General features: G+C 46.9%; 1 protein-coding gene across 1 annotated transcript; it reads right to left on the bottom strand.

Moving 5' to 3' along the window:
• Positions 1-3,310: 3,310 nt before the first annotated feature.
• On the bottom strand, positions 3,311-9,028 carry LOC115389552 (transmembrane protein 178A). The gene is made up of 4 exons (XM_030092962.1): positions 8,373-9,028; positions 6,158-6,271; positions 3,820-3,957; positions 3,311-3,552 (listed from the first exon to the last, which is right to left on the bottom strand). The coding sequence occupies exons 1-4, from the start codon at positions 8,899-8,901 to the stop codon at positions 3,311-3,313; spliced, it is 1,023 nt and encodes a 340-aa protein (XP_029948822.1). The 5' UTR covers positions 8,902-9,028.
• Positions 9,029-20,507: the final 11,479 nt, after the last annotated feature.

A 20,507-nucleotide genomic window follows, 5' to 3' on the forward strand; every position in this document is an offset into this window, starting at 1 on the left:
GCTGCGGCGCATGCGCACTGGACAATCCTTGACGTACGTGGGCGGGGCAGCCAAGTGGGAGTGCGTGCGCCAGTGCGCGTGGCACAGTGACGTCTGCTTCTCCTGCCGGTCAAAGGGGGGTACTGCAGCCTGCCGGTCAGAGAGGGTACTGCAGCCCCCCGGTCAGGGGGAGTATCTTTTTTTAAGTTTTAAAATATATATTTTTTAGACAGATGTAAATTATTACTCTGAATAAATACAGCAACCCAAGATGGTAATTTATTAGCAGTGGATTTAGAAATGGTCCCTAGTGTTTAGTGCTTACGCCCGTCAGCAAGCTGAGGAATGATAGGTTCAAATACCGATCATATACCTACACCGGCTGTGGACTTCCTCACACAGTCCAGAAACATGCATGAGATTAATTAGTGGCCCTAAATTGCCCGTAGGCGTGAATGTGACTGTCTGTCTCAGTTTGCCCTGTGATGAGAAATGTGACCTGTTCAGGCTGTACCCTGCTGTCGTCCATAGGTCATTGGGTCACAGAATTTACACTCGATTCTATAAGCACCTGTCAGAGCATTACAGGATATGCACAGCCTTATGTTTTATTTGTCCTCAGTTATTAGTCTGTTCTGCCTCACCTTCAGTCTTCATATCACACTGTAGTAGAGCTCGGTTGTCTGTTTGAGCACAGTGACGACAGGTCACTCATGTCCACAGAAAGTGGATGGAGCAAATGGACTAATTCTCAGTTTAACTTACCTGTTTGTGTTTTTGATTGCATGTGAGGTTAGTTGGTGACCCTAAACCACCCCTAGGTGTGAATGTGACCGTGTGTGGTTGTTTGTCACTGTGTATTTGCTCTGTGATGGATCGGTGACCTGTCCAGGGTGCAACCTGACCCGGTGCCCTGTACAGGATTAAGCGATATAGAAGATGGACCAATGTACTACATTACAATCATCATAAAGACAGCACAGCCACAGCACACAGGCAGTCTGAGATCAGGGTATTTATTTACAGCCCAATGTCATTTAACAATATTGTCAGTCAATACTGTCAGTATCCAGCAGGGGGCAGGAGAAAGACGCATGGGGCAGGAGGGAAGATTTAGACAATATCATGACATCAGAGGGTAATAAAAAAATTTACAAGAGGTTATGAGACGAAGCGCGGGGTACAAGTTATTAGCTGGGATATTCGGGGGTAACCGTAGATTTGAGAGGGTTAACGGAACACTGTTGATCAGAGATACCAGATCTCCGAGGAGCCCATCGTCATATCAGGTGGGGTAACAGGGTAATGTGGGGGGGGGGGGGGGGGGGGGGGGGGGGGGTAGCAGGGCAACGGGGACAAGATAGGTGGGTAATCCTTTACAGAGGTCAAGGATAGGAGTTGTAACGTATGAAAGGACTGGGTGGAGAGATGTGCTGCCATATGCAGGGGGGGGTAGTAGATCGGGGTGGGGGGGTCAAATACAAGAGCAGATATGAGACTTTCAGCAGGTTCAACAATTCAGTTTGAGAACAAAACAGAGCAGCTGAACATGTCACAATCAGGCTGGTCACGCCACTGTGACACCTGGGAGACCAAGAACATCTGGAACACTTGTTACACACTTGTCCAACATCTCCTTAGACGTCACAGGAAGAGCAGGATGTGAGCAGGCATCCGAGTACAGAGACCTCCGGTCCTTAAATCATAAGAGCCAGATATTGTACACCAGGTGTTTATTACCAGAATGCGTTATAAAGACGGTGTTAAAGACCAGATGTTGTCAAACAGATTTTAAGTACCAGGTGTTCTGGACCAGGTGTCGAGCTGTGAGTTTCTCATGATTTCTGGTCCATTAAGCTGGGATCGGGTTCAGCTGGACAGCTCAGTCTGCAGTGGAAACGTCTTCAGTTTAGTAAAAACACGTTTATTTACAGGAAAGTCGCCTCCAAAGCTGCAGGTCAGTGAACCACATTCAGGCTGGTCTGACTGACAGCTCCGTTCACCGTTCCACTCACTGCACAAGATTCTGACCATCATTACCTGCATCAAGCCAGCAGACTGACCCTGACCTGCAGTTTAGATCAGCTGTGTGTGTGTGTGTGTGTGTGTGTGTGTGTGTGTGTGTGTGTGTGTGTGTGTGTGTGTGTGTGTTGCCCTCTAACTGCTAAATGTTTTCACATTAAAGGTTTTGGTACTGCAATGCTGGAGATGAATTCAAACGACAGAAAATGAGATCCAGGTCTCCACCGGGCCTTTCCACAAAATCCAGGTCCAATGTCCACTTAAGACATTGCTCTGCTGAGGACCTGCTGAAGACCTGCCAAGGACTTGAACCTCTTGAGTACCTCCTAAGGACCTGGACCTGCTTTGAACCTGAAAATTCAGAGAGCCTGGACCTGACAAGGATCTCCCAAGGGCCACCAAGAACTGCAAAGACCTCCAAAGGACCTGGATCTGCTTTGGACCTGCTGGGGACCTACTTTGGACATGAACCTCCCGAAGACTTGAATGTCCCAAGGACCTGCTGAAGACCTTCAACTCCTGAGGATCTCCTGAGGACCTGAGCCCATGAAAGACATGCTGGGGACTTGGATTTGCTGAGGATCTCCAGAAGACCCGGACCTGTGGAAGACCTGCTGGGGACCTCCAGAGGAGAAACAATGGCATTGGACCTCCTGAGGACTCGAATCTGTTGACGATCTGCTGAAGACCTTGACCTTCTGAGGATCTCCTGAGGACCTGGACCTCCTGAGGGCCTGCTGAAGACCTGGACCTGTAAATGATCTCCTGAGGACCTGGGCCTGTTTTCGATCTGCTAAGGACCTGGACCTGCAGGTCTGTCAGTGTTTTGGATTTGATTGTGGTGCTGAAGTTCTGGACCCTGTGTGTGCCTGATGTCGGATGGGTCTAGGCGGTTCTGGAAGCTGCAGGTTAATATTTTCCACCAGTCCGGTGAAACGGGTCACCCAGCAGGTGGTGGAGTACCTGATGAGCAGATTAGTACTAATTACATTGGATAATGAAGGTGTGTCCACCCGGCAGTGACGTCACCGTTCATCACAGTGACATCACAGTGACATCACCGCCAGGACCGCAGAGCTCGGATCCATGGCTGTGAAACCCGGACTGGATTCTGGTCTCACCTTGTTCTCATTTGTGTCTCCATAACAAACAGCCAGCGGGAGGCGTCATCAGTCCTCTGGCATCCTGCAGAAGGCGTCCAGAGCCTGGCGTTTATGAATCCTCTGGGTCCAGACCCAGTCCTTGGTCCACAGTATGAATCCTGCTTCCTTGGTTCCGCTCCCCCTCCGTTTGATTGACGGCCCACAGTTCAGACGGAGGACTCACGGGCCGTCTTGGAACGCAGTCGCCCAGCCCGGCTCAGGAAGGGGAACGTGGTCCCAATGCAGCCGGCGGCCACGATGAGACCTAGACTGGCCCAGGCGCAGCAGATGGACCAGCCGTAACCGTGATCCACGTCCGCCGGCAGACCATAGATGAAGGGCGGGTTCCTGGCGAGGTCATAGGTAACGCTGGCTGCATACGTGCAGAGAGAGATGGTGCAGAAGATCCCTGGGGAGAGATCGGACACCAGATCAGAGATCAGGTCCGCCACCAGCTGAGAAATCAGATCTATGAATAGATCAGTGACCATCAGATCAAAGGTCCTGGAACAGATGACGGAGTAGTTGTTTGCTGAATAACCAGCTTTGGTTGTTTGTCTCTTTTAGATCAATTGTTTTATCTTTTAATTTGATGCAGTTATGTGGTGTGATGTTCCGAGAGCCGCCAGCAGAGGGCGACGGCGCCCTGCTGCTACAGACCAGGAGAGAGCTTTACCTGCCATGAGGAAGAGGAGGCCGGACACGTGTTGGGTCAGACTTTCCTCCCAGAAAAAACCCACTGAGGCCACGATGCTCCCACACAGCAGGACGGCCGCAGCCATGCCCAGAAATCCAGCTGTGATCCTCCGCAGGTCTACACACACACACACACACACACACACACACACACACACACATTAAAAATCTTCACCAACAAAACACAAACAGTTGTGGGAATTAATCACCCTGATTTTTATTCTCATGTTCTATCTTATGTCACTTTGTGAAATTTCTGGTGCAAGAATTCAAACAGCTCAGCTTGGCTTGATGGTTCGTCATCATCCATCCTCCTCTTCATCACCTGCACCTGGGGTTCAGGTCTGGAGTTTGGGCTGTCTCTGGCAGAGTCTTGTTCTGTTGGTCCTTCATCCAAACCTTGACTTACGTAGTTGTGTGGCATGGAGCATTGTACTGCTAGTACAATGCTACTGCTACTGCAAGTTTTCTTCCAATACAACCTTGTACATGACTTGAGTCATGCGTTCTTCACAAATACAGCACTGCCCATTTCCAACCTTGCTGAAGCATCCTTAGATATTCACCGATCCTCCACAGCAGCTGCTGGACACTCCGCTCCACCTCCAGCTAACCATTAGATGAGCAGGTGTTGGACACAGCTGGAACTTGACCTCATCAGAGAAGATGACCTTACTCCAGTCCTCTGTGGTCCAATACTTATGTTTTTTTCATAAACTTCAGCCTGGTTCTTCTTTGCTTCTCATTGATAGTGGGCTTTTTTTTTTTGGCTCTACATGACTTGATCTGTCCCCCGAGGAGCCTGTTTGGAGCTGATCTTCCTGTATACTTCACCACAGCTGCCATTTTCCATTGTTTTTGCAGTTCACTTGAAGCTATCCTGCTGTTTCTGACATTCAAATGAGGGGACAGTCATCCTGGTCAGTGCACAGTTGTTTTCACGCTTTACCAAACTGTGGCTTTGTTTTCCACTTGACCTTGTTCTTATGACCCACTGTTTAGAGATTTTACAGTGTCCATCCTCCCAATAAAACCAAAACTGAACTCTTCTTTTCCTCAAGCAACACTTTTCTTTAAGATTGTTTAGGCATGGATGATAGTTCTTATTTTTAATTATTTGAAAACACTACTTGCACTTCTTACACTACTATTGCATTAGGATAGTGATGAGCACAACAGTGGTTTTGATACGTTTCCTTGTTTAATAAGATCTGATTCAGATAATCACCTAGTCTGTACAAGATGTGCTTGTATGGAATGGAACAGCTGTCTTATATGTAGATATGCTGACAATTGAAGAAACTGCAGTAGGGTGCTTTCGCATCAGGAATGTCCAGGAACTCGGCTGGATTGGGTTGACTACGCTGAAAAGTTTCACAACATCAATTGGTTGGGTTTGTTTTCACGCTGAGAGCAGATCAAACTGCCTGGAACACGTCACGCAATTACAACAGCTGCTGGTTTGTGGTGTTATCACAGAAACAAACACTGAAACGTGTGGGGAAAAAAACATGTCAAAGTAGAAACCTGGCACACACACTGAAAGTGAAAATTCATCCTCTTCAGCTGGCTTATTCACAACAAAAAACACAAACAACTGCGATATGTAGTCCTCTCACTCTATGTCAGTGAGCACCTGCACTTCCTCACTACTCCACATCTGCCCACGAAACATTTTCCAACTTTTTCTTTCTGCTCAGAGTCTCTCATCAGATTGGCGCTGGTAGCTTTGCTTGTTCACTACCCAAAAAACGCACTGCACTGTACGTCATGTCCCCGATGTCGGTCCACTGACAGACCACAGTTCACTTGCTTAGTGAACCAAAAGCCACATTTTCAGGCGGACCAGAGTTTGCTTCTTGGTACACTCCAGAGACCGGGTGAGCTTTCACATCTCCCTAAACAGAGCAGATCATCTCTGAAACGAACTGTAGTCCAGACCATGCAGTGTCGTGTGAAAGCACCCTTAAATAATTTCCAGAGCTATGTGTAAAAACTGTACGAAGGTGACCAGAGGCCTTGAACGCCTCACTGTCACACCGACCCTCTGACATCAATGTGAACCCCAGGTTCTGATCGGTGGACTGTGTTTCGTCCGCAGGTTCAAGCTTTAGTGTTGTTTCCTTTCACGGCTGCTCGCTGCTTTGTCACCTGTCACCATGGAAACCTGCCATGACAGTTTTATATAAGAGTGCATTGGGGAATCAGTTACCATGGCAACACTGTCGGTTGTTGTTGGTTTACAGCACCGCATCCTAGTGTGTTTATGTGCGTGCGTGCATGTATGTGTTTAGGCTTCTGTGTGTGTGTACACTCACGCAGCAGGTGCCACTCATCCTGTTGGATGGTCCTGGTCAGGTTCAGGGGGATGTTCCTCAATCTGATTGGCTGAGAGAAGTGATACTTGACAGCAGTGCAGCGATCTGCGATACCTGCGGGCGAGACATCTTTAATCACACACACATGCATACACAGTTTGATTCAGAGGTCACTTTAACAGATCTTGTTAGTGAGAATTAACCAGGACCAATGAACTCGTCCGGTTCCCCTCAGCTGAAGCTCAAAAGAGAGATGGACAGGTGCAACCTGGGAAATGTAGTCTGGCGTGTGGATCGTCTGCTTCTGTTGTGTGTGTGTGAGCTGCAGCTGCTTGTGTGAGTTAACACTCTGTAATAACAACAGTAAACACACTGGAGACATCAGGCTGTGGAGGAGAATGATCCGTTCCTTCGGACCATCAGGAAGTGGCGTCCTCCGCCTGTCTGCTGCTGGTCGTCCCCTCAGGGATCGATTCCTCTAATCTGATCAGAGCTCGGGGTCCAGCCTAATGCAGTGTAATTATATGTAACATAATGTAGGATGATGTGATTTGGAGTGCTGTAATCTGATGTGTGGTCTGAGTGTTGTCGGCGTCCGGCTCTCCTCTGATCACCGCCGCTCTGACCTCCAGCTCTCAGGTCGGCAGCCTGCCAGAGACTGCAGAGAAAAACCTGCCGACACGACGCTCAGCGCTGATGACTCGGCCTGCAGAAGCCCAAATGAAGCACAATCACAGCCTGTCTGAGACCAACCCCAAACCAGAGTGAAAGAAGCCTCAGATCCGTACGTGACCAGTCTGAACCCAACTCTAAACCAGTAGAAACTGAACCTGAAACCAGCAAAGCAACCAACGCCTGGACACCAGACCAAAAAGCAGTTCAAATGTCACTGAAATTATTGTTGCTATTCAGTCCCATCAACATCATTTGCAGAATTTTGCACCGGAGAGGTAAAAACACTGAAACTCCTGCTGCAGGAAAGCTGGGACACCATAAAATATTAATGAATGCAATGATGTGTAAACCGATAAAAGTAGAAGTCACCGAATGGACCCAGAAACATTTCTAAACACCATTGTCTGTGAGCAGTTGATGAAACCATTGTTAGCGAGCTCAATCCGGGCTGAATCGCAGCGTAGGGAGCAGATCCAGAATCAGTGCTGCTCCTCTGAGCTGGGCGAAGATGATGAAGACTGGAGCTGAGACAGTCCCACACAAAGCTGCAGCGTTTCACCCAATGTCCCGGTTTTTTTTCTGGAAGCAGCTTTGGGTGAACATGTTGAAGTGATGTCAGCGAATTCATGATTGACACCAAATCCCACAATCCTCCAGCTCCGACACCACAGACCTGCTGTTTACAGTCACATGGTTCTTCCAGCACCACCTCCATGATGTCATCTGGTCTCCAACAGGTGTGTGTGCGTCTCCTTGTGTGAGTGTGTGTCTCAGTGTATGTGTGTTTCTCAGTGTGTTTGTGTGTGCCATTATGTTTGTGTCTCTGTTTATGTCTCAGTGTGTGTGTCTGTGTCTTGGTGAATGTGTGTGTCTCTCAATGTGTTTGTGTCCCTGTGAGTTTGTGTGTGTGTGTGTGTGTGTTGTTCAGTGTGTGTGTCTCACTGTGTTTGCGTGTTTAAGACTGTGTGTGTCTGTGTTTCAGTGTGTGTGTGTCTGTGTGTTAGTGTCTCTCTTTCTGCGTGTGTGTTATTGTGTTTCTGTCTCCTGGTTCAGTGTGTTAGTGTCTGTGTGTGTGTGCGTGTATGTGTTTGTGTGCATCAGTGTGTGTTTTTGTGTGTGCGTGTCTGTGTGTGTCAGTGTGTGTGTGTGTGTGTGTGTGTGTGTGTGTGTGTGTCAATACACGTGTGTCTCAGCGCATGTGTGTGTTTGTGTGTCAGTGTGTGTCTGTGTGTTTGTGTGTCTGCGTATCAGTGTGTGTTTGTGTGTGTCTGACTGTGTGTGTGTCAATGCATGTGTATCTCAGTGCATGTGTGTGTATGTGTGTGTGTGTGTGTGTGTGTGTGTGTGTGTGTGTGTGTGTGTGTCTCGGTGCATGTGTGTCTGTGTGTTTGTGTGTTTGTGTGTGTCTGACTGTGTGTGTGTCAATGCATGTGTATCTCAGTGCATGTGTGTGTGTGTGTGTGTGTGTGTGTGTGTGTGTGTGTGTGTGTGTGTGTGTGTGTGTGTGTGTGTGTGTGTGTGTGCGTCCGCAGTGACTGACCCCGGTCGATCAGCTTGTCGATGTCCGGGTCCAGGCCCTTGAAGTAGCACTTCCTCCACAGGCCGGAGTGAGTGGAGAAGAGCGGCCTGCCGCACTCGGTCTCCAGGATGCCCATCCCCAGGATGGCCCGCCAGTTCTCCAGCAGCTCCTCCTCTCTGCTGCCCACATGCACGGGCTTCATCAGCGCCACGTCCCGCTGCCGCGCTCCGCCGCTGCCGGTGTCCACGAGCGGCAGGTGGTAGATGGGCATCTCCCGGTTCTTCTGGTCGTTGGAGTCGGACCCGTGGCGGTCGCAGTTGTCCTTGTGCCGGCGCGTGTCGGTCTCGTACCAGTGGTCGGTGGAGATGGCGGTGACCAGCAGCAGCAGCGACAGCACGCTGAGCGCCAGGCTCACCGCGGACACCGTCACCGTGGCCGGCCGCGCTCTCTCCATGGCCGGGACATGGACCGAGCCGCTGCCGGTGGTCCCGGAGCAGGTCCCGGTGCTGCCGTTCGCGCAGCTCCCGCCGCTGTTCCCGTTACTGGGCATCTTCTGCTGCCATCCTCGCGCCCGTCAGCCGTTCCCCGGTTGCCCTCGAGAGCGCGTTGTCATGCCGACTGATGGACAGTCCGAGATGCGTCAAATGGCACGCGGCGACCGCATCAGCGCCGGAAGTCACCGAGCCCCGCCTTCACAATAAAATCCACACCCGCTGCAGAGGGATTCAGAACCACGACAACGACGATGAGGAGGAGGAAGATGATAACAAGAAGTATCTCAGCAAAATGAACACAGAGCTCCCAAATGTTTCAGCTGAGCAGCGGAATGATGAGAGGAAAAGAGAGAACAGGCTACATGAGAGAGAGACAGCTAATTTACTGAGATGTTGCCACAGAAATGGATGAAGAGAAGCAGTCATTAAAAAAAACAAAAAACAAAACAAAACAAAAAAAACCTTCCAGCAGTGTAAACCTACAGCAGCAAGAAAACATTCCAGTCTGAACTAGAAACCTCATCAGAGAGGAACTTTTAAAGTCTGGTCTTCATGTAGAAAATGCGTTAAAAGTCAAGAACCTAGACTGAGAGTTGCACTGCAGATGTGGTGGAAGCTCAGACCAGGAACTTTAAGTTCCTCCGTCAGAAAGAAGGGGAGAGAGACAGAATGTTAGTCCTTATAATGAAATATCACTGGGAGAGCGAGAAAGGAAGGAAGCCCCGTGCAGGAAAGGTCTCCCAGCAGTGTCCCATTTGGAGGGCGGACTCAAAATGCCAGACAGACCAGGTTTCTAAACACAACCTGAATAAATCTCCCCTTCATTTAAAAAAAAGGGAACCAGAAATGAGAGCTCGTGTGAGACTTTCAAATAAGTCAGCAAACGGGCAAGACAGAAAAATGTGCACTGTGAAAAACAGTCTAAACATATAGCAGGTTAGCAAGAAAATGGCCCAGGGTAGTCTGAACCAGCCCTAGATGTAAGCTATATGAAAAAGAAACGTCTTCGAATCTAATCTTGAAATAATAGAGTGTTTTCACCCCCTAACTGAAAATGGTTCCACATGTGTGGAGACTGATAGCTGAAAGCTCTAACTCCCATACTACTTTTAGGAAACTGAGGAACCTCCAATAGGCTGGCATTCTGAGAACCTGAAAACTAAAAATGGTACTGAGGCAATGTTAGATGAACAACTCAAAGATACGATGGAACCTGGATGTTTGGAGTTTTATAACTTAAAAGAAGAATTATGAATTATATTCTGCATTTCACACGAAGCCAGTGAAGATAAATTTAATGTTTGAGCGATACTATCTCTCCGGCCAGTACTCTCACTGCAGCATATAACTGAGTTTATTTGGACACTGCATAGGGAATTACAACAGTCTAGTGTAGAAGTAATAAATGCATGCATTAATTTCTTAGTGTCACTCTGAGCCAACGTGTTCTTGATTTTAGAGACATTACAGGCGAAAGAGAGAACATGCAGACTTGTTTCTAAGAGTCAAAGGATAAGGGCTGGTTAAGAATAACTCAGAGGTTCCTCACAGTGGTACTCGAGGTCAAAGTAATACCATGTATTGTTAGTCTGTGTTGACATTTCTTTGTCCATCAGATGTTTTGACTCTCATATATCAATGTATGTTTTACCTGAGTTCAGTGCATCCAGGCTTTTAAGTCTTTAATATGAATTTCTAATTTGACAAGTTGATCATTGTCATCTTGTTTAAAGATTTGTGAATCATCTGCATAACAATGGAAGTTAGTGGAGGGTTTGCTATTAATGTTCTCTACATAAAACATGCATAATGTGGAAAGTATGGTTCCTGTCATTGAACCCCATGGAGCTCCATGGTTTTCTTCAGTCTGCTGAAACCAGGTTAGTGTTGTAACTTTTATCCCAATGATATGTTGGAGTCTCTGTAGCAAGATGTTCTGCTCAATGGTATCAAATGCAGCACTGAGATCTAACAGGACAAGGACAGAGACCAGACCTTTGTCTCTGTCCTGCTGCTGATGTGGTGTGCTGGCTCTCTCTTGCATTGTTTTTGTATTTCATTGATCTCTAGTTGTGATAGTAAGTGGTGCTTACAAATGTTAGAACCTTGAGCTAGATATTTCTTAATTAGCCTCCATTTTGGATTTCAAAGTAACCAGAGGACCACAGGTCCCACATTCTCGAGGATTGCTCGTCTCGTAACACTTCATCATTTCCTTTGTGTCTGACCTTGTCTTTGTTTGCCATGTTCCAGTTGCCCATTTGTCATCAGATTGCCCTGGTTCCTTAGCAACTGACACAGACCTTGTTAACCCGGGCAACATCTGAGCCGCTATGACTCAGTTGTTGTTATGATAGCATGTCATAGCGGAAGTTTCGGAAATTAACAATTTAACCAAACTTTGCCACTTGGTGAGTGGGAGAGTTTAGAGTGAATAGCACAAGCACAAGTTTTCTTTTCTCTCTGTCTCTAGTTCTGCTTCATAGTTAAAACAAAAGTAATTTGGTGTGTTTCCTCTGGTCTGCAGCGGACAGATCCCTGTCGTGGGAGCTACAGTGAACATCTACACCAGACTAGCAAATCTCAATGCATAAAAAAAACTGTATAAACTTCAGTTTACTCTCTATATCGGTCTCATTTTGAATGACAAGCACACAAATCTCTTTTCATCGTAAAGTTTTATGAAAAAGGAAACCAGCAGAAAAACATCTTGATCTGTTGATGAGCCTGCAAACAAGATCTCATGTCTAATTATTGGATCGTGAACAGATACTTTCTGTTTGTGTGCTAATCTCCAAGCACAAGTTTTTTTTTTTTTTAACACTTTGGCTGTTGAACAATTTCTTTGCAGACAAATTTGGATGCTGCCGGCATTGCCATGGAAACACCTCCAGCCAGCACGATGCCGCTTCATAAGGTTCCTAAAATTAAAAACAGGAACAAGTTGAAGAGTTTCAGCGTGTTACGAGCCGCCACTGTAGGAGTCCGATTCAGTGGATTTTATGTTGAAATCCGACCAGAAGTGCGGGGTGACATTCCTGCAGCTGACTGCACTTCTCCCACTGAGCTGGGTGTGGACTGTCTCTCCTACACACACTGATGATGATGATGATGATGATGATGGTGATGGTGGTGATGGGCTGTAAAGCAGTGGTCTCCATGGAGTTGCACATTTACTCCTACAGCTAATTTAGAGTCGCCAGTTAAGGAAGCGTCATGTTAGTGAACCGTGGGAGGAAGCAAAGAAAAGCTGAAACTGCTCTAACACACTGATTCATCAGCGACACAAACTCTGATTCAGTGTTTAATCCAGGCTGTGTCGTTAAAAATAATTAGGTTTTGCCCATCTCAAAGTCCTGATAGATTCAGGTTATTCTTGATTTTACTGCAGTACCTTCTGCTGTGAAATGTCAGTTTTAATTGGTTTGTTTCTTCAATATAGTCTCACTAAAATCAGCTTTTCTTCATCAGAGTCTCAGTTAAATGTTTTCAGGTTTGCAGTAGAGTCTCAATACTGACGTTTATTTTTGTCTATAGGTGGAATCATCACACCCACAGTAAATTCTTACTTGAATCTTTGTTATCACAGTAGAAGCTGAGTAGTGTATTCGTGCTTCCATGATGAAATAGTTTATTTGTGTTTCTACAGTTGAATCTCAAGAATCTTCATTAAAACCTCTTTATGTCTTCATGTTTCAGAGTCTTAGTGGATTTATCTGCGATTCTTCAGCAGAGTCAGGGTCCTGCTTTCATGAGAACATTTTCAATTGTAAACTGAATAGTTTTGTTGTTGTTTTTGGGTTTACATGATGTCTGTGTTCACAGCCAGTGAAAGTGCAAGTTTTTGAGGCGGAACTTTTCAAAAATGCTGTTTTGAACGAGCAGATTGGCTGCTTCTTGTGCCCGTCTGTGATCATTATGTTAAGAACCCTCAGAATGCTTTTTTGAACTGAATACCAACACCTTGTTGCAGTTGTTGTGATGCTGAAACTGTTGCTGAGCTCTGTTGGGGGTGGGGGGGTCCTGCTGCTGGTTTGGAGGGTCTGTAAAGCCCTGTCCTCATGATGAAGGCTGCGCCCGGCGAGGAAGACTCTGCAGAGGTGACTTTGAGTGTGTGGCTCGGCCGACTCGCTCCGTGTTTACCGGTGGACAGGATGAGGTTTGCCGTCTCTCGACCGGCGACCGGGTGACTGAGGCCTCATGGGAAATCTCGGGTGACGGCGACTCTCGTCCTCGCAGAGACGAAACGCGACGTGAGGCAGAAAAAAAAAATGAAAGCTTGTCCATTAAATCATCAATAATTCAGGAGCATCCCTGCTGGGCTCTGCTGCTTCCTGTAACGCGAGCCCTCCCCCTCCTCCCCCCTGGAACCCCACCCCCGCTCTCCCCCGAGTCTTCCTCCTCTGTGATTGGCTGTCCGAGCAAGCTGCTCCTCACTGTCTGCATCCATCAGCTGCATCCTGAAGTTCATGAGAGAAAATTATCACAGCTCAGTTTGATCAACAAGAATCCCCCTGAAAAACCAAACTGGAAAATCACACTACTGCTCCATGCTAATGATGCATGTTGCTGCATTTTGTTGCTGCACATTGCTGCTGTTGCATGCAACTCCTGCAGGTTTCCATTGGCTTCCATCAGCTGCTAATTATTCCATTTTCCTACTGTATGTTGCTGCAGCATTTTTCTGCAGTATGTATTTGCTGCAAAATGTTGCTGCACATTGCTTCTGCATGCTGCTGCTGCTGGAATTGCTAAATGTTATCTCTGTTGCATGTCAGTTTGTGTTGCTGCTGTTGCATGTTGCTGCGTGTTGTTGCTGTTGTATGCTGCTGTTGCACTCTGCTGTGTCGTTGCACATTGTTGCATGTTGTTACTTTTGCAGGTTGCTCTGTGCTTTGGGGATTGCAAGTTGTTATGTGCATTTCCTTTTGCCTGTTTTTTGTGTTGTCGCTTTCGCAGGTTGTGTTCCGGCTTCATGTCGCAGGATGGGCTGCCTGCAGCAGCTTGTCGTATTTGGTGTTCCTCTGGCTCGGTGCAGCTCTGCAGCGAGGTGGAAATAAAAGAAAGGCGAGTGTGGAAATGCTGAGGAAGGAAACGAAATGAAGTCATTTTATAAGAGGACGGCTACAAGGAGGCGGAGGCAGAGGAGAGGAGAAGGAACAGGAGGAGCAGGAGGTGGGTGGGGAGGAGAAGGTGGATAGAAAATATAGTGGACTGCAAAGCTGCAAACAGGAAGACGTTTCCTTTCAGGAGCTTCACATAATGAAACATAAAAGCATGCTCAGAAAGCTGATGTCATTCCACATGACCTCTGTGTGACCTCTGAGTGATGCAGCAGCGACCTGCAGGACACCAGCAGGTTAGAGAGGTTTGAAACTGAAACTTGAAGGTATGGGAAAGTATCGCCAGAAGAAAAACAGCTGACACACACTCACACTCTGAGCACATCTGAGCAGCAGTGATGGAAGCAAAGGCTCATGGGTAATGTAGTCGAGCAGTCAAATTAGACAGAAACGCTGAAGTTGTGGCTCCGCCTCCAATTTGCATGTGAGGAGGTCACCAAGTTTTCCAACCACTGCAGGAGAAGAGAGTGGATTAAAGAGGAGAAGAAAGGAGGCTGCAGGAGAAGAGAGGACTTCAGAAGAGAATAGAGGAGAGTAGAGGTGGATGAAGGAGAAGAGGGAAGGCATCAGGAGAAGAAAGGAGTTCTGAGGGGAATAGAGGAGTTTAGAGGAGGTTGGAGGAGAACAAAGCAGTTCTGAGGAGTGGAGGGGTTAGAGGAGAACAGAGGCTGCAGGAAGCAGGAAGCAGACAGTTTTTACTGGCCGGTGCGATTGCGACAGGTTGTTGGTTAAAATCTGGCTCAGAGGCTCCTGGTTAGACACAGAGAACTCCATCCTCACTAATCAATACCGGGGTGGGCTGTTTCCCACGATCCTCAGCTGTGTGTGTGTGTGTGTGTGTGTGTGTCTGTCATTAGCATTGTTAGCATCACTTCCCTCCCCTCACCCCTCCACCCGCTCTCCTCCCGTCATCAGAAGTTATTGATCGCCGTCCTGAAGCTCCACCAGCTCGTATCGACCGGCAGGATGGATGCTGCTGCCTCACCTTCCTCAGGGTCGGGGGGGTCAGTGGAGGGGGTTTAAGAGGGGGGGTGTCTGGGGGAGGGGGGTTGTCATGAGCTGAGTTTTAATTAACACTCAGCCGGAGTGAGCGCAGCAGCCTGCTTGTATCTCTGATGTGTGAATATAATCGCTGCGTTGAAGTGCTGAAGCTGCGAGATGATGGAGGTCACGGGAGGAGGTTGGGGGGGGGGGGCGGTGTAGGGTGGGGCGCGATCGATGGCCGTCTGTCCTCCATCAGGTCTTCAGATCCCCACAGACAAGTTCAGCGTCACCTTCTGTCTCACGCCAAGAGATGAGACGAGACGAGAATGAAACAGCCGCTTCAAACTTTCAGGATAAACTACAACAGGTTAACAGCAGCTGTCACACTGCAGCTGTTTCACAATAAAAGACTCTGACGGCACTTATTAATAATTTATTAATGAGTCTGTTTAAATGACAGCACCTCTGAAATCCTCATTGATAATTATCTCAATGATGAGTTTTGACAGGAAGTGAATGGTGTTGATCCAACACACAGTCACTCTGCAGGGAGGTCGATACTGCTGCCCGCGCGTGTGTGTGTGTGTGTGTGTGTGTGTGTGTGTGTGTGTGTGTGTGTGTGTCTATATAAAGTTGCTGCTGAGGAGGTAATAATCTGTGAGTCCCTGTTCAGGAGAGGAGTGTCAGCTGTGGAGAAGTGGCTGCTGTGAAGGTCATCAAACTGAAACCTGACGGAGCTGGAAACCCCATCCTGCCTGTAACACGACACTCACACCACTGTGTAACTCCTCACTGTTACACTTCAACGTAGCAATTCACTGCAATACTGTAGTGTGAAGGCATGTTGTGGATATAATGAATAACTAGTGTTTTGCTGTATCACCTCATTGCATCGCATTGCTGTAGTGTTTCTTTTTTCTTTTTTTCTTTTTTTTTTTTTTTACCTGCTGTAATGTGCCGGTCAGATGTTCCCTTCCAAGAGAAGCTTATGAATATAAGGCTCCTCTTCATGATGGTCCTCTTACTTTATTTTATCAATTTTGAATACCGCTACATGATATCGCTGGACCTGACAGGGAGACAGAAAGACAGTAAGGGAGACAGAGAGTGTGAGAGAAACAAGCAAACAAAAAAGAGAGGAGAGAAGAGAGTACAAAGATACAACAACAGTCCTTCGATTGGAACCGACTCACCAGACGATTGGCTACTACACCTGCACAGAGGTATAGCAGAGAACATCCTACAGAGCTGTTAGTTATCTGGGTCGTGCAAGCGGAGGATCCTGGTATCAAATTACAAACCAGGGCATCAGGGGAGACCTAATACAGATAGCCATTAGCCTAACACCCCGCAAGACAGCAAGGTGACTGAGTCCACATGCAGAATGTCAAGAGTGCAGAGTGAGTAAAGATCAGGGTGATCATGCAAATGTGTCTGTGATCATGCAGGTATGACCTCTGACCTCTGAGAAGACTACAAGTGTCTCTGCTTTCAAGACGAGGCTTAAGACCTTTCTATTCAATAAAGCTTACAGTTAGGGGTTGCGCCTGCTTGCTCTCTCTCTCTGTCTCTCTCTCTCAACTATTATGTAACTGTTCTGTAAGGTGATGTTGGGAAAATGAGTCGTGGATTTATTGAATAAATCTGTGAACCTGTGTCCACTTCAATGGAAATAAAATGATCTCTCCCCCTCTCTCTCTCTTTCCACTATGGGAGACCAAAAAGTCAGAACACCAAACCCTGGACGAAGAGGCTGTCTCCTAGGTGGACTAGAGCCGTGGTTGAGGGATCGCAGACAGAACATTAATCGCGGCCGATCCATTGAGACAGCCTGGATTCAATGGGGGCAATTCTAATTGGGCATCAATCAAATCAGCTGCTCCACTGATTGATCGAGGTAACCTGGACCCAGTGGGTGTAAGGTTTACTTAACCCCGGGCTCCTACCATGTGGAACCGGCTCCCAGTTCTGATCCTTCTCTCGTTTCAATGCAATTTCATGGAATACTGTAATTTCATTGTATTACTACATGTCATTGATGATTGTTCCTCTTGTAGCCTATGTACCCTGTGTTTATATATGAATTGTATGTAGATACTATGTCTGTCCTATCTCCTTCTCTTTCTGTCCCCTCACCCCAACCGGAACAGCAGAAAGCCACCACCTCTGAGCCTGGTTCTGCAAAGGTTTCTTCCTGTTAAAAGGGAGTTTTTCCTTTCCACAGTTGCTTATGCTTGCTCATGTGGATCTGTTGGGTTTCTCTGTAAAAGTGTCTAGAAACAATCATGTTGTAATTGGCACTTCATAAATAAAGCTGAATTGAATTGAATTGAAGTGCATCGCTTCACTGCAGTGTTTCCCGTGATCGCATTGTTTCTCTGTAACTTTAACGTGTCTCACTGAGCTTCACTGCGCCCCTCCCCTCACTCTTCTGCTGGTTGTCCAGATTTACAGGATTATAATGCTTTTTGCATGGTTGCTATTGTAGGTTTATCTTTCAACTTATATCTTTTCCTAAATCCGCAGCACCGCTTACAAGTGTCAGAATTCAATACAGCAGTCAGCAGGGAAGTCCTCTGAGACATGAAACAAACAGTTCATGCTTCGTTTCTGAAGCGGCGTGTCTTTTGGAGCTGCTAAAAACAGGATGAGTGTAGGTGTCTCCGAACAGAGAGACGACGCCCCCTCTCCGTGGAGGAAACAGCAGACAGACGGAGCTCAGGGAGTCACGGACACGGGAGGCTGTCTGCACATTTTCAGATGGCGATGAACACGCCGACAGTCACAGGTCAGGCTTTTTCCAACACATCCAGTGTTTCCTGACTGCAGGCTCAAAAGCAGCCGTTCTGGTGCTTTCCTTCATTTCTGTGAGTCAGAAAAATGAGTCACAGCTGGTTTGAATTCTGTCGGGCTAATTTAACACAGGATGATGTATTTTCTCACAGACTCCAAACGGTCTGGAGACGGGACCTGACTGCACCTGCTGAGGGAAGAAGGTCAGGTGTTTGTCTTCCTCTGGTGGCTGGAGTTATGATGACTGAAACAATGTCACAAGATAACTCTATAAAGCAGGAGGAAGTCTGTGTCTGATACCTGAGTGACATCCGACGGACTCAGGTGACTCAGTGGGTGGTAATCCAGTCCAAAGGTTGCTGGTTTGATCCTCTGTATCATCCTGGCCTCATTTGTGACAAACTATAAGTGCCTCTGTTAAGATAGCAGGATTAATATGAAGAATAAAATGGCCCTCTGGCCCTCCCACTCCATGCCCCCCTGACCTCAGCTGTTCCTCCACACCCCGTCCGTGAAGGTCAGGAACAGAAGCCATAAAATTATAGTCAGCACACAGTCTATGGTCCGATTTTCTGAGATTTCCACATTTCAAAAATTTCTGATGCGAAGCAAAATACTGATGAAGCTGTAAAATCTGCTGTTTGAGTCTTTTTAGGCACTTTTGCACTCGTCATCACTTAGCCTCACTTTTATTTACCCAGTCCAGCCCTGGTACTCGTGTGTTTCCATTACATTGTAACCCCTCATACCAGGTACTTTCATGGTGTGTGTGGTTTCTGGTGTGTGTGATCCATTTTCCCAGTCCGTGTTCCTCTGTCCTGGTTGTGATTTTGGTGGTTGTAGACAAATGCGTCATGATTTCATTTCGTCTATTAATGTCGGTCAAGTTTTGGCACAATGATTTGAAGAAAAGTATTCCTATTTCTTCTTAATGTTACTAAATTTTGTAACCTCTGTGGTTACCTTACCTTGTGGTAACTTTCAAAAATACAACTCTTAAATAAAAAGGATATTTCTGCAAAAAATACAAACATTTATCGGGCAGAAGAGATATTTGCAGTGACAGACAGTTTTCGAAACTTTTCCTGAAAAAAAAAAGTCCATTTGCAAGACAAAATAATAACTTCACACAGAAATATGTACATGTAAAAGACACTGTCATCTCATCCGCTACAGTAACCCAAGACTGGAAGACTCAATGACATCCCACCACTTTGAGGCTCAGTTGAACGACAAGACCGACAGTTTGCAGCGATTTTGCGGTAGAGAGTGATCTGAAACACACACACACATACCGCATGCTTATTTTAATACAAAACAGTCATGAATTGAAAAATGTACGATATAATAACCGGGAGTTGTTACATGGCAAGTGTGGCAAACTAGCATTAGCTACCATTACCGTAGCTCTCCATCATTCCTCCTCCTCTTCTTCATCTCATCTTAAGCTTCATCCTGCTGTACTGTCTTCCAAAGCTGCCTGTTCTTTTGCACAGTGTTTTATCTCACTGCTCAGAGCCTCCTCTGGCTCTCTGGTTCCAGCAAAAAGCTACTGACCGAGCTGCAGGTACACTACAGCCCCCGTGTCGACTCCACCTGCGCCAAGACCGGGGCCAAGGCCGGCCAAAGCGAACCGTAAGGCCAAGCAGGGACGAGTGGAAAAGCACCTTTTGATGGTCACTAACGGACACACAGGGCTGTTTCTTGCAGGAATGCACAGAGGCAAATTAATATTATTATTACAATCAAACAAACAAACAGAAGAATCATATTAATATTATGAGGCATTTCTTCTCTGAACTTGGATTATGATTCAGGTAGCTCGATCCAGGATTGAGTGTGCTTTCTTGGAAACACTATTTGTTGCCGTGGTGACAGGAACAGTTCAGTCAGCATCCTGTATCCATGTGCTGATATTTGGTTGAGAACAACCACCTGTGCCAACTGGGAGGTGCAAGTTGCTCCTGCTCCTCTTTGTCTGAGGAACTGATGGGGGGTGACGAGCTGGGACTGACGAGCTGGGACTGATGAGGAGGATCGAACTTTTTCTGTGTGTGTGTGTGTGTGTTTCCTTTTCCAGCAGCGTGAATGTGGAGCTGCTTTTGCCTGTGTTTCTGCGGCAGAGTGAGACCTCTCCTCTCCTCACAGCAGCTCTCCCATTTTAATGAGGCGTTACATAAACCCTCCATATTTATTCTGATCAGCTGGAGAACGGTCGAAGCTTTAATGAGAACCGAAGCCTCCGGCAGAAGAGATCCACAACAAAGTCTCTTTGTTCTCTCCCCGAGCGTTTAATGTCAGCTCTAACATGGCGAGCACGCTCACACACCCACTAAATATGAGAAGCAGCCGTCCCCGTCTGCATGCAGAGCACGCTGCCAGCGTACCTGGCGAACAGGTGCAGCACATTCACATTCAGCGAGTGAGCTGACTACTGTTTGAGTCCGGCTGGGAAATGATGAAATCAAAGAAATCCAAATGAATCCCGCTTTTATTTCCCCTCTGCTCTGATGTCCTGCATCACAGAAACAAAGTTTATTTCACTGTTTCCTGAAGGTGAAACAACCTCTGACTATCAAACACTCCGCAAGTTCAGATTACTTTGTTCCTATAATAAAACATGAAGAAATCCCCTCAAAACTCCAACATTAAACTCTCAGACAGTAGTCAAAAAACAATAATGTCAGTAAGTCACAAACATCCTGATAGATGGACAGTAGAATGAGGCAGTCTATCCAGCCAATCAGCCGTTGACACTGGTT

Source organism: Salarias fasciatus, chromosome 6 (assembly GCF_902148845.1).
Source record: "Salarias fasciatus chromosome 6, fSalaFa1.1, whole genome shotgun sequence".
Taxonomy (NCBI): Eukaryota; Metazoa; Chordata; class Actinopteri; order Blenniiformes; family Blenniidae; genus Salarias; species Salarias fasciatus.